The sequence below is a fragment of the Panulirus ornatus genome, chromosome 7, assembly GCF_036320965.1.
Source record: "Panulirus ornatus isolate Po-2019 chromosome 7, ASM3632096v1, whole genome shotgun sequence".
Lineage (NCBI taxonomy): Eukaryota > Metazoa > Arthropoda > Malacostraca > Decapoda > Palinuridae > Panulirus > Panulirus ornatus.
Window position 1 is genome coordinate 49,309,313 of NC_092230.1, and position 13,332 is coordinate 49,322,644.

At 39.4% G+C, this 13,332-nt stretch overlaps 1 protein-coding gene across 9 annotated transcripts in view; it reads right to left on the bottom strand.

Annotated features, from left to right (window-relative positions):
* Sap47 (Synapse-associated protein 47kD) overlaps positions 1-13,332 on the bottom strand; it is a 237,540-nt gene that overhangs the window by 12,096 nt on the left and 212,112 nt on the right. For 4 of the 9 annotated variants that reach the window (XM_071663769.1, XM_071663770.1, XM_071663771.1 and 1 more), the window contains one exon: positions 5,644-5,691. The exons of 4 other annotated variants lie outside the window; for them this stretch is intronic. In XM_071663769.1, the coding sequence (XP_071519870.1) occupies positions 5,644-5,691 (48 nt within the window). Of the gene's footprint in view, positions 1-4,854; positions 4,881-5,643; positions 5,692-13,332 lie in introns of those variants that run through there. One more of the 9 variants, XM_071663776.1, reaches the window with a different exon arrangement.

Here is a 13,332-nt window from a genome sequence, read left to right on the forward strand (position 1 = left end):
AAGTTGGAAATGAGGAATATGTGGACATCAAGTGGTGTGAAGTGGTTTTATCAAGTAAGTCATAAAAGGATAAGAGAGATGTGTGGTAATGAGAAGAGTGTAGTTGACAGAGTTGAAGATGGTGTGCTGAAATGGTGTTAAAATATGGGGAGAATGAGTTAGGAGAGGTTGACAAAGAGGATATATGTGTTAGAAGTGGTGGGGAAAAGAAGGGGTAGACCAAATGGAGATGGAAGGATGGATTGAATGAGATATGAGTGATTGGGGATTGAATGTTCACACAGACAAAAGGCTTGTATCTGACAGAATGAATTGGAATAGTTATGTATACATGGGGTGATTACTGTCAATGGACTGAACCAGGGTATTCAAAGCTGCCAGGGGAAACCATGGAAAGATCTGTGGGGCCTGGTTGTGGATATGGAGGCTGTAGTCTCAGTGCATTACACATGACAGCTAGACACTGAATGTGAAAGAATGTGGCTTTTTATGTCTGTTTTCCTGGCGCTAACTTACTGAAGCAGGGGGTAGTGATGCTGTTTCCTGTGGGGTAGGGTAGCACCAGGAATGGATGAAGGCAAGCAAGTATGAATATGTACATGTGTATATATGTATATGTCTGTGCATGTGTATGTAAATGTTGATATGCATATGTGTGTATATGTGTGTGTATGGATGTTTATGAATATATATATATATATATATATATATATATATATATATATATATATATATATATATATATATATATATATATTTTTTTTTGCTTTGTCGCTGTCTCCTGCATTTGCAAGGTAGCGCAAGGAAACAGACGAAAGAAATGGCCCAACCCACCCCCATACACATGTATATACATACGTCCACACACGCAAAATATACATACCTACACAGCTTTCCATGGTTTACCCCAGACGCTTCATATGCCCCGATTCAATCCACTGACATCACGTCAACCCCGGTATACCACATCGCTCCAATTTTTTTTGCTTTGTCGCTGTCTCCCGCGTTTGCAAGGTAGTGCAAGGAAACAGACAAAAGAAATGGCCCAACCCACCCCCATACACATGTATATATATATATACACGTCCACACACGCAAATATACATACCTATACATCTCAATGTACACATATACACACACAGACACATACATATATACCCATGCACACAATTCACACTGTCTGCCTTTATTCATTCCCATCGCCACCTCCCCACACATGGAATACCATCCCCCTTCCCCCTCATGTGTGCGAGGTAGCGCTAGGAAAAGACAACAAAGGCCCCATTCGTTCACACTCAGTCTCTAGCTGTCATGCAATAATGCCCGAAACCACAGCTCCCTTTCCACATCCAGGCCCCACACAACTTTCCATGGTTTACCCCAGACGCTTCACATGCCCTGATTCAATCCACTGACAGCACGTCATCCCCGGTATACCACATCAATCCAATTCACTCTATTCCTTGCCCGCCTTTCACCCTCCTGCATGTTCAGGCCCCGATCACACAAAATCTTTTTCACTCCATCTTTCCACCTCCAATTTGGTCTCCCACTTCTCCTCGTTCCCTCCACCTCCGACACATATATCCTCTTGGTCAATCTTTCCTCACTCAATCCCTCCATGTGCCCAAACCATTTCAAAACACCCTCTTCTGCTCTCTCAACCAGGCTCTCCTTATTTCCACACATCTCTCTTACCCTTACATTACTTACTCGATCAAACCACCTCACACCACACATTGTCCTCAAACATCTCATTTCCAGCACATCTACCCTCCTGCGCACAACTCTATCCATAGCCCACGCCTCGCAACCATACAACATTGTTGGAACCACTATTCCTTCAAACATACCCATTTTTGCTTTCCGAGATAATTTTCTCGACTTCCACACACTCTTCAAGGCTCCCAGGATTTTCGCCCCCTCCCCCACCCTATGATTCACTTCCGCTTTCATGGTTCCATCCGCTGCCAGATCCACTCCCAGATATCTAAAACACTTTACTTCCTCCAGTTTTTCTCCCTTCAAACTTACCTCCCAATTGACTTGACCCTCAACCCTACTGTACCTAATAACCTTGCTCTTATTCACATTTACTCTTAACTTTCTTCTTTCACACACTTTACCAAAGTCAGTCACCAGCTTCTGCAGTTTCTCACATAAATCAGCCACCAGCGCTGTATCATCAGCGAATAACAACTGACTCACTTCCCAAGCTCTCTCATCCACAACAGACTGCATACTTGCCCCTCTTTCCAAAACTCTTGCATTCACCTCCCTAACAACCCCATCCATAAACAAATTAAACAACCATGGAGACATCACACACCCCTGCCGCAAACCTACATTCACTGAGAACCAATCACTTTCCTCTCTTCCTACACATACACATGCCTTACATCCTCGATAAAAACTTTTCACTGCTTCTAACAACTTGCCTCCCACACCATATATTCTTAATACCTTCCACAGAGCATCTCTATCAACTCTGTCATATGCCTTCTCCAGATCCATAAATGCTACATACAAATCCATTTGCTTTTCTAAGTATTTCTCACATACATTCTTCAAAGCAAACACCTGATCTACACATCCTCCACCACTTCTGAAACCACACTGCTCTTCCCCAATCTGATGCTCTGTACATGCCTTCACCCTCTCAATCAATACCCTCCCATATAATTTACCAGGAATACTCAACAAACTTATACCTCTGTAATTTGAGCACTCACCTTTGTCCCCTTTGCCTTTGTACAATGGCACTATGCAATCATTCCGCCAATCCTCAGGCACCTCACCATGAATCATACATACATTAAATAACCTTACCAATCAGTCAACCATACAATCACCCCCTTTTTTAATAAATTCCACTGCAATGCCATCCAAACCCGCTGCCTTGCTAGCTTTCATCTTCTGCAAAGCTTTTACTACCTCTTTTCTGTTTACCAAATCATCCTCCCTAACCCTCTCACTTTGCACACCACCTCGACCAAAACACCCTATATCTGCCATTCTATCATCAAACATATTCAACAAACCTTCAAAATACTCACTCCATCTCCTTCTCACATCACCACTACTTGTTATCACCTCCCAATTAGCCCCCTTCACTGATGTTCCCATTTGTTCCCTGTCTTATGCACTTATTTACCTCCTTCCAAAACATCTTTTTATTCTCCCTAAAATCTAATAATACTCTCTTACCCCAACTCTCATTTGCCCTCTTTTTCACCTCTTGCACCTTTCTCTTGACCTCCTTCCTCTTTCTTTTATACATCTCCCAGTCATTTGCAATATTCCCTGCAAAAATTGTCCAAATGCCTCTCTCTTCTCTTTCACTAATAATCTTACTTCTTTATCCCACCACTCACTACCCTTTCTAATCTGCCCATCTCCCACGCTTCTCATGCCACAAGCATCTTTTGCACAAGCCATCACTGTTTCCCTAAATACATCCCATTCCTCCCCCACTCCCCTTATGTCCTTTGTTCTCACCTTTTTCCATTCTGCACTCAGTCTCTCCTGGTACTCACACAAGTCTCCCTCCCGAGCTCACTTACTCTCACCACTCTCTTCACCCCAACATTCTCTCTTCTTTTCTGAAAACCTCTACAAATCTTCACCTTAGCCTCCACAAGATAATGATCAGTCATCCCTCCAGGAAATAAAAGCAAATTGATGCAGAAAGTTTGATGGAATGGAGTCATATATGGCAAATAAGTTTTAATGTCATTACAGTCAAACTTTATGTATTGATAGTAAAACCAAGAAGGTAAGTTACAGTGTGAAATCTGCTGAGCTGCATAATGTCCATGAGGCAAAAGACTTGGGTACAATAATCTCTGGTGCATAAAACAAGTGAGAAGTACAGAGTGGTAAAAAGATCACACAAAATTCTTGGATTCATAGGCAAGGCTTCTGAATTTACATCTAAGAAAATTACTCTCACTCTTTACAACTCAATAGTGTACCTCCAGTTTGCATGCTGTGTTCAGTTTTGGTCATCCTACTTGAAAAAGATATAGAAAGAATGGAAACAGTGCATAGGCAAGCTTCCAAGATGATTCTTAAACTGAGAAATAAAGCCTGTGAGAGTTGATGAAGTGATTTATATATATAAACCTTAAAAAAAGAGAAAGTTAAGAGAAGACATGATACATTATCAAAGGTTCCAATAATCTTGACCTAACAAGCTACTAAAGATAAATTTTTAATTTCACTTACATTCATGGGAACACATTTTACTTCAAAAGGGGCAAAGTACTTTTTCTTCAACAACATTGTTTACATATGCAATGATTTGCCAATCATAAGTTGAAAGCAGTACCATAGAGACATTTAGGAGAGGACTTAATAAATCTTTTGATTCAAAGCCACGACTGACTTTATTCATACCCCCTTTTTCATGTAAACATGAAAAGTTTACATGTTCTTTCCGAAATACTTATATGTCTTTCTACTCTTGCCATACTGATCTATGAGTTTCTGAGCTTTTTCATTATTACAAAGAACCTCATAAGGACTCAGTGGTCTGTTGTTGTTTGATTTCCTTTTATGTATGTCAGTTTTGGTTTCATCTCTTTGTGACTTGATAAACTTTGACCAAGAGAAATACTGTCATTTGAATAAGAGCATTTCCTTGCTTTTGTCATAAATTTATTTATATCTAATAACCTATGAATTTTACATAAGACCCACAACATCTTAGCATGTCATCAATGATAAATGCCAGGATATTTTGTCTTCTAGATGTTAGGACCTTGAAAACCAGAGGGTAGCCAGACTTCAGGGATTGCAGTCCTCATCTCACAATTTGAGGATTCAGATTTGTCACATTACTTTGTTCATAACTGTTCATTAAATGGCCTATTTCCTTCCTGTAATTGTCAAAATAAATAATGATGTATGTACAGTGCATGCAGAGAGATATGTAATATGTAGTGGGAGATTACTCTAATCTGCAGTAAATGATATTCTGTTAATGTGAGGCCTACCAAATGGCTTGACAGAACAATATCAATAATAAGGCTATGTAGCTACAACCTTCCATTTGTTCAACAATATTTCAACATGTCCAAAGTTCTTGGTAAAGAACTTTAGTTGCAAACTTCTCTCACTACTATTCCAAACTGCATCACACTATGGCTCCATCTCTTCAGTAGGAAATGTATATGAATCTATCTTCCATATTGTACTCATTTAAAAGATAAAATGTCTTCAGTACCAGTATGAATGAATTCCAAGGATAATGTAGCTTTTACTGTATAATTCTATTCAACTGAAAGACTAGCATCAATGTAAAAGGAAAAACTTTATCAATATGCTTGAAAGATTCTATCATTGGAAAGGCATTTCCACAGAGTCCAGCTTTCAGAGGTTTTATTGTATCTAATTAAAGGTTTAAGAGAATATTACCCTCCTGAATATAACATACAACATTATTCTTCCCTTACAGCAAACCAGAGTTTAGAATCAAGCAATTCTTGCTTGAGCTGTACTGTTGAGGCTTACTGTATATTCAAAACTGAGGTGTTCAGCAATCAATACTCTGCTGAAATAATATTCTTTTTTTTTTTAGTGACAAACTTTGTTAGGTATCACACTAAATGAACATGTTAGTCTAATTACTAAAGAACAGACCTTCCTCATCATTAAATACAAAACATGTGGATCTGTAGATCTGCTGATCTGAAAATAAAGGTAGTTAAGGCCAGGTAATTTCCACATTGAAATCAGTCATCATAACAGTAATATAATTAGCGCAAAGTATCTTTAAAATTCTAAGTACATAAGATTTTTAGATAAAGAATTATTTCAGTGACTGAGTTTGGAAGAGTGTGTGAAAGGAAAAAAAAAGTTGAGAGTGAATGGGAATAAAAGCAAGGTTATAATGTTCAGCAGGCATGAGGGACAGGTTAGCCGGGGTGAGTTTGAATGGAAAAAAATTTGGAGGAAGCAACGTGTTTTAGATATCTGGCAGTAGACATAGCAGAGTATGGAATCATGGAAAAAGTGGGTCACAGGGTGGGGGATTGGGTGAAGGTTCTGGAAGCAATTAATAATGTGTGGAGAATGTTGTCAGGGAGGGCAAAAATGGGTATGTCTGAAGGAATGGTAATCTCACAATATTATATGGATGCCAGGCACAGGATATAGATTAGGCTATGTGAAGGAGAGTAAATGTGTTGGAAATCAAATGTCTGAAGACCATATGCGGTGGTGTGAAGAGGTGTGACTGAGTAAGTAATGAAAGGGGAGGAGATGTGTGAAAATAAAGAGAGTGTGGTAAGGAGAGCAGAAGTGGGTGTGCTAAAATGGTTTGGACATATGGAGAAAATGAGTGAGGAAAAGTTAACAAATATGGAGAGAATGAGTGAGGAAAGGTTAACAAAGAGGATATGTGTGTTAAAAGTAGAGGGTAACATGGAAAATGGGGAGATCAAATTGGAGATGAAAAGATAGAGTGAAAAGCTTTTGAGCAATCAGGACCTGAACATTCAGGAGATTGAAAGGAATGCATGGGACAAAGTGAATTGGAATGATGTGATATAATGGGATCGCTGTGTTGTCAATGGACTGAACCAGAATGAATGAAACGTCCGAGGTAAATCATGGAAATGTCTGTGGGGCCTTCTTGTCGACTGGGGATAGAGAGCTGTGGTTATGATGCATCACAACCGACAGCTAGAGGATGGATGTGAGTGGATGTGGCCATTCTTCATATGTTCCTGGTGCTATGGATAGGGAAGAAAGAATACTTCCCATGTATTCCCTGTGTGTCATAGAAGGTCACTAAAAGGGGGGGCTGGAAATCATACCTCCAGTTTTACTTTCCCAAAACAAGGAACAAAGATGGGGGCCAAGTGAGGAGTTTTCCCTCAAAGGCTCATTCATCTATTCTTCAAAGTTTCTTCTCTAATCCATGAAATGATGAGTATGTGTCAAAAAAGAGAAGAAAAAAATGGATAAAACCACAAGAAAATGAAACATGATAAGTTCCCAAGTGTACTTTCTTGTAATGATCACAGTGTTAGGGGAGATACAAGAATGAGACAGAAGATGTAAAACAGTTAGTTGATATACAAGGAAGAGACATAGCTAAGACAACATAGGTAAACAAGCGTTTCCAGGTGGTGGTATTTGGGTTGGTGGTGTTTGGGTCTGGCATCATGTCTGTCATAAAATTCTATTGTGGACAGGAAAGGGAATTGTTTACAAATTTGGCTAAGACAAAGCTATCAAGTTTGTATAGACCTTCACTAATATTAATGTTAAAATTCTTTGTGTATTCAATAATAGAAGATTCACTGACATTTCTTGAGGTAAAGGAGTTACAATTAATAAATGAATCAGTGTTACACCAGTTAATACAATGGTCATAATTTTTAGCATGATTATGCTAAATTCTAATACTATGAACAATATAGATTTAGTTAACAAGCTTACTGATATCCTTGTTGATTTTGATTTCAAACTGGTATGTTTTGATGTTTCCTCCTAGTTCACAAAAGTTCCAGTTGATAACCTCTTAGAATATTTGGTTGATGTCTTGGATAATACTAATATATCTGTTTCAAATTCCTGTTTCAAATTCTGTTTACTGAAATTGTATATCAAAGACTGTGTATTTCAATTTAATGGAGAATATTATGCTCAGAAGATGAAAGCCGGCAAGGCAGCAGGTTTGGATGGTATTGCAGTGGAATTTATTAAGAAAGGGGGTGACTGTATTGTTGACTGGTTGGTAAGGTTATTTAATGTATGTATGACTCATGGTGAGGTGCCTGAGGATTGGCGGAATGCGTGCATAGTGCCATTGTACAAAGGCAAAGGGGATAAGAGTGAGTGCTCAAATTACAGAGGTATAAGTTTGTTGAGTATTCCTGGTAAATTATATGGGAGGGTATTGATTGAGAGGGTGAAGGCATGTACAGAGCATCAGATTGGGGAAGAGCAGTGCGGTTTCAGAAGTGGTAGAGGATGTGTGGATCAGGTGTTTGCTTTGAAGAATGTATGTGAGAAATACTTAGAAAAGCAAATGGATTTGTATGTAGCATTTATGGATCTGGAGAAGGCATATGATAGAGTTGATAGAGATGCTCTGTGGAAGGTATTAAGAATATATGGTGTGGGAGGCAAGTTGTTAGAAGCAGTGAAAAGTTTTTATCGAGGATGTAAGGCATGTGTACGTGTAGGAAGAGAGGAAAGTGATTGGTTCTCAGTGAATGTAGGTTTGCGGCAGGGGTGTGTGATGTCTCCATGGTTGTTTAATTTGTTTATGGATGGGGTTGTAAAGGAGGTAAATGCAAGAGTCCTGGAAAGAGGGGCAAGTATGAAGTCTGTTGGGGATGAGAGAGCTTGGGAAGTGAGTCAATTGTTGTTCGCTGATGATACAGCGCTGGTGGCTGATTCATGTGAGAAACTGCAGAAGCTGGTGACTGAGTTTGGTAAAGTGTGTGGAAGAAGAAAGTTGAGAGTAAATGTGAATAAGAGCAAGGTTATTAGGTACAGTAGGGGTGAGGGTCAAGTCAACTGGGAGGTGAGTTTGAATGGAGAAAAACTGGAGGAAGTGAAGTGTTTTAGATATCTGGGAGTGGATCTGTCAGCGGATGGAACCATGGAAGCGGAAGTGGATCATAGGGTGGGGGAGGGGGCGAAAATTTTGGGAGCCTTGAAAAATGTGTGGAAGTCGAGAACATTATCTCGGAAAGCAAAAATGAGTATGTTTGAGGGAATAGTGGTTCCAACGATGCTGTATGGTTGCGAGGCGTGGGATATGGATAGAGATGTGCGCAGGAGGATGGATGTGCTGGAAATGAGATGTTTGAGGACAATGTGTGGTGTGAGGTGGTTTGATCGAGTAAGTAACGTAAGGGTAAGAGAGATGTGTGGAAATAAAAAGAGCGTGGTTGAGAGAGCAGAAGAGGGTGTTTTGAAATGGTTTGGGCACATGGAGAGAATGAGTGAGGAGAGATTGACCAAGAGGATATATGTGTCGGAGGTGGAGGGAACGAGGAGAAGAGGGAGACCAAATTGGAGGTGGAAAGATGGAGTGAAAAAGATTTTGTGTGATCGGGGCCTGAACATGCAGGAGGGTGAAAGGAGGGCAAGAAATAGAGTGAATTGGAGTCATGTGGTATACAGGGGTTGACGTGCTGTCAGTGGATTGAAGCAAGGCATGTGAAGCGTCTGGGGTAAACCATGGAAAGCTGTGTAGGTATGTATATTTGCGTGTGTGGACGTGTGTATGTACATGTGTATGGGGGGGGGGGTTGGGCCATTTCTTTCGTCTGTTTCCTTGCGCTACCTCGCAAACGCGGGAGACAGCGACAAAGTATAAAAAAAAAAAAAAAAAATTATGCTCAGAAATTTGATTTGGCGATGGGTTACCCTCTTTTACTATTATCAAATAATCTTTACATGGAATTCTCTGAAACAAAATTACTACCCTCAGCAATTTGGTTTAAGTATGTAGATGATGTTCTTTGTGTTTGGCCAACAAATGAAAATTTACAAACATTCCTCTCTTTACTTAACAATTTAGTAACTTCTATCAATATCACTGTGGAAGTGGAAAATATTTATATGTTACCATTTTTAGACTGCATGATCCTTAGGGATAGAAATATGTTTAAGTTTGGTATATACAGAAAACCCACCAATGTTTGTTCATATATTCATTATTACTCAGTTCAATGTGAGAGTCAAATTATCATCATTCCAATTGATGTTCCTTAGGGCATTATGCATAACTCTGAGAAGATATATTCCATTGGATCCAAGATAAAGTATCATAGATCTTTCATTGATAAATCCCTTAAACTGGCAAAGAAATAATTCTATAGAGGTAAATCCTAACCTTCCCTTGATACTAAGAATCTTTTCATTCTCCCTTTCAGAGATAATCTTATATTAATTCTCAGGTTGCTCAAATTCTTTAACGTACATGTAGCCTTCAGCAATAACAAAACTATAAAGAATATCTTCATCAAAAACTCACCAGAAATTTCTGTGGGCAGTTTACAAAGTCCCATGTAAAAACTGTTATATGTTGGAGAGACTGTTACAGATCTTTATGTCATACTTAAGAAACATATATATAGTATGAGAACAGGACAAGTATCCAATGATTTGTTTAATCATGTTAAAAATCATGACCACTGTATGGACTGGTGTAATGCAAATTCAATTATTAACGTAACTCCTTCACCAAGAGAAATATCATTGAATCTTCTATTATCAAAAACATGAAAAATTCTAATAATAATATCAGTGAGGGTCTATACAAACTTGATAGCTTTGTCATAGGCAAGATTTGTAAACAACTACCTTTCCTGCCTACATAATGAAATTTTATGACAGGCATGAAGCCTGACCCAAACACCACCATCTGGTAATGCTTGTTTACTAATGGCTTCTTAGCTACACCTCTTCCTTGTATATCAAATGACTGTTTTGCATCTTCTATCTCATTTTTTTTATCTCCCCTGATGATGTGATCATAACACAAAAGTGCACCTGGGAACTGATTGTGCTTCATTCTCCTGTGGTTTCATGCATATACTAGATCATGTGCACCACTATGACCCCTTGCAATATACATGTATTTGATCAAGTAAGTGATGAAAGGGTAAGAAAGGTGCATGGTAATAAAAAGTGTGATTGAGAGAGCAGAAGAAGGTGTTTTGAAATGGTTTGGTCACATGGAGAGAATGAGTGAGGAAAGATTGACAAAGAGGATATATGTGACAGAGGTGGAGGGAACGAGAAGTGGAAGACCAAATTGGAGGTGGAAAGATGGAATGAAAATGATTCTGAGTGATTGAGGCCTGAACATGCAGGAGGGTGAAAGGCATGCAAGGAATAGAGTGAATTGAAACTATGTGGTTTACCACGGTTGATGTGCTGTCAATGGATTGAACCAGGGCATGTGAAGTGTCTGGGGTAAACCCTGGAAAGTTTTGTGGGGCCTGGATGTGGAAAGGGAACTGTGGTTTCGGTGCATTATTAATGACAGCCAGAGACAGTGTGAATGAATGTAGCCTTTGTTGTCTTTTCATAGTGCTACCTCGCACGTGTGTGGGGTGGGTAATTTCATGTGTGGCCGGGTGTTGACGGGAATGAATAAAGGCAGACAGTATGAATTATGTACATGTGTATATATGTATATGTCTGTGTATGTATATAAATGTATCTTTGAAACGTATGGGTATGTATATGTGCATGGGTGGATGTGTATGTGTATACATGTGTATGTGGGTGGGTTGGGCCCTTCTTTCATCTGTTTCCTTTTGCTACCTCACTAACGCGGGAGACAGCGACAAAGTATAATAAAAAAATAATATAAATATATATTATCCCTGGGGATAGGGGAGAAAAAATACTTCCCACGTATTCCCTGCGTGTTGTAGAAGGCGATAAAAAGGGGAGGGAGTGGGAGGCTGAAAAGTCTCGTGTGTGGCGGGGTGTCGACGGGAATTAATAAAGGCAGTAAGTATGAATTATATACATGTGTATATATGTATATGTCTGTGCATGTATATATATATATATATATATATATATATATATATATACATAGGGGATAGGGGAGCAAGAATACTTCCCACGTATTCCCTGCGTGTCGTAGAAGGCGACTAAAAGGGGAGGGAGCGGGGGGCTGGAAATCCTCCCCTCTCATTTTTTTTTTTAATTTTCCAAAAGAAGGAACAGAGAATTGGGCCAGGTGAGGGTAGTCCCTCAAAGGCCCAGTCATCTGTTCTTAACGCTACCTCGCTAATGCGGGAAATGGCGAATAGTTTGAAAGAAAGAAAAATATATATATATATATATATATATATATATATATATATATATATATATATATATATATATATATATAATATCTATATATATATATATATATCATGGAAGCGGAAGTGGATCATAGGGTGGGGGAGGGGGCGAAAATTCTGGGGGCCTTGAAGAATGTGTGGAAGTCGAGAACATTATCTCGGAGAGCAAAAATGGGTATGTTTGAAGGAATAGTGGTTCCAACAATGTTGTATGGTTGCGAGGCGTGGGCTATGGATAGAGTTGTGCGAAGGAGGATGGATGTGCTGGAAATGAGATGTTTGAGGACAATGTGTGGTGTGAGGTGGTTTGATCGAGTGAGTAACGTAAGGGTAAGAGAGATGTGTGGAAATAAAAAGAGCGTGGTTGAGAGAGCAGAAGAGGGTGTTTTGAAGTGGTTTGGGCACATGGAGAGGATGAGTGAGGAAAGATTGACCAAGAGGATATATGTGTCGGAGGTGGAGGGAGCAAGGAGAAGAGGGAGACCAAATTGGAGGTGGAAAGATGGAGTGAAAAAGATTTTGTGTGATCGGGGCCTGAACATGCAGGAGGGTGAAAGGAGGGCAAGGAATAGAGTGAATTGGAGCGATGTGGTATACCGGGGTTGATGTGCTGTCAGTGGATTGAATCAAGACATGTGAAGCGTCTGGGGTAAACCATGGAAAGCTGTGTAGGTATGTATATTTGCGTGTGTGGACGTATGTATATACATGTGTATGGGGGGGGGGGTGGGGCCATTTCTTTCGTCTGTTTCCTTGCGCTACCTCGCAAGCGCGGGAGACAGCGACAAAGTATAAAAAAAAAATATATATATATATATATATATATATATATATATATATATATATATATATATATATATATATATATATCCCTGGGGATAGGGGAGAAAGAATACTTCCCACGTATTCCCTGCGTGTCGTAGAAGGCAACTAAAAGGGGAGGGAGCGGGTGGCTGGAAATCCTCCCCTCTCATTTTTTTTTTTTTAATTTTCCAAAAGAAGGAACAGAGAAGGGGGCCAGGTGAGGATTTTCCCTCTAAGGCCCAGTCCTCTGTTCTTAACGCTATCTCGCAAATGCGGGAAATGGCGAATCGTATGAAAAAAAAAAAAAAATATATATATATATATATATATATATATATATATATATATATATGTAGACTTTGAAATGTATAGGTATGTATATGTGCGCGTGTGGATGTGTATGTACGTACATGTGTATGTGGGTGGGTTGGGCCCTTCTTTCATCTGTTTTCTTGTGCTACCTTGTTAACGTGGGAGACAGCGACAAAGTATATTAGAAAAATAATTGTACAAAGGCAAAGGGGATAAGAGTGAGTGCTCAAATTACAGAGGTATAAGTTTGTTGAGTATTCCTGGTAAATTATATGGGAGGGTATTGATTGAGAGGGTGAAGGCATGTACAGAGCATCAGATTGGGGAAGAGCAGTGTGGTTTCAGAAGTGGTAGAGGATGTGTAGATCAGGTGTTTGCT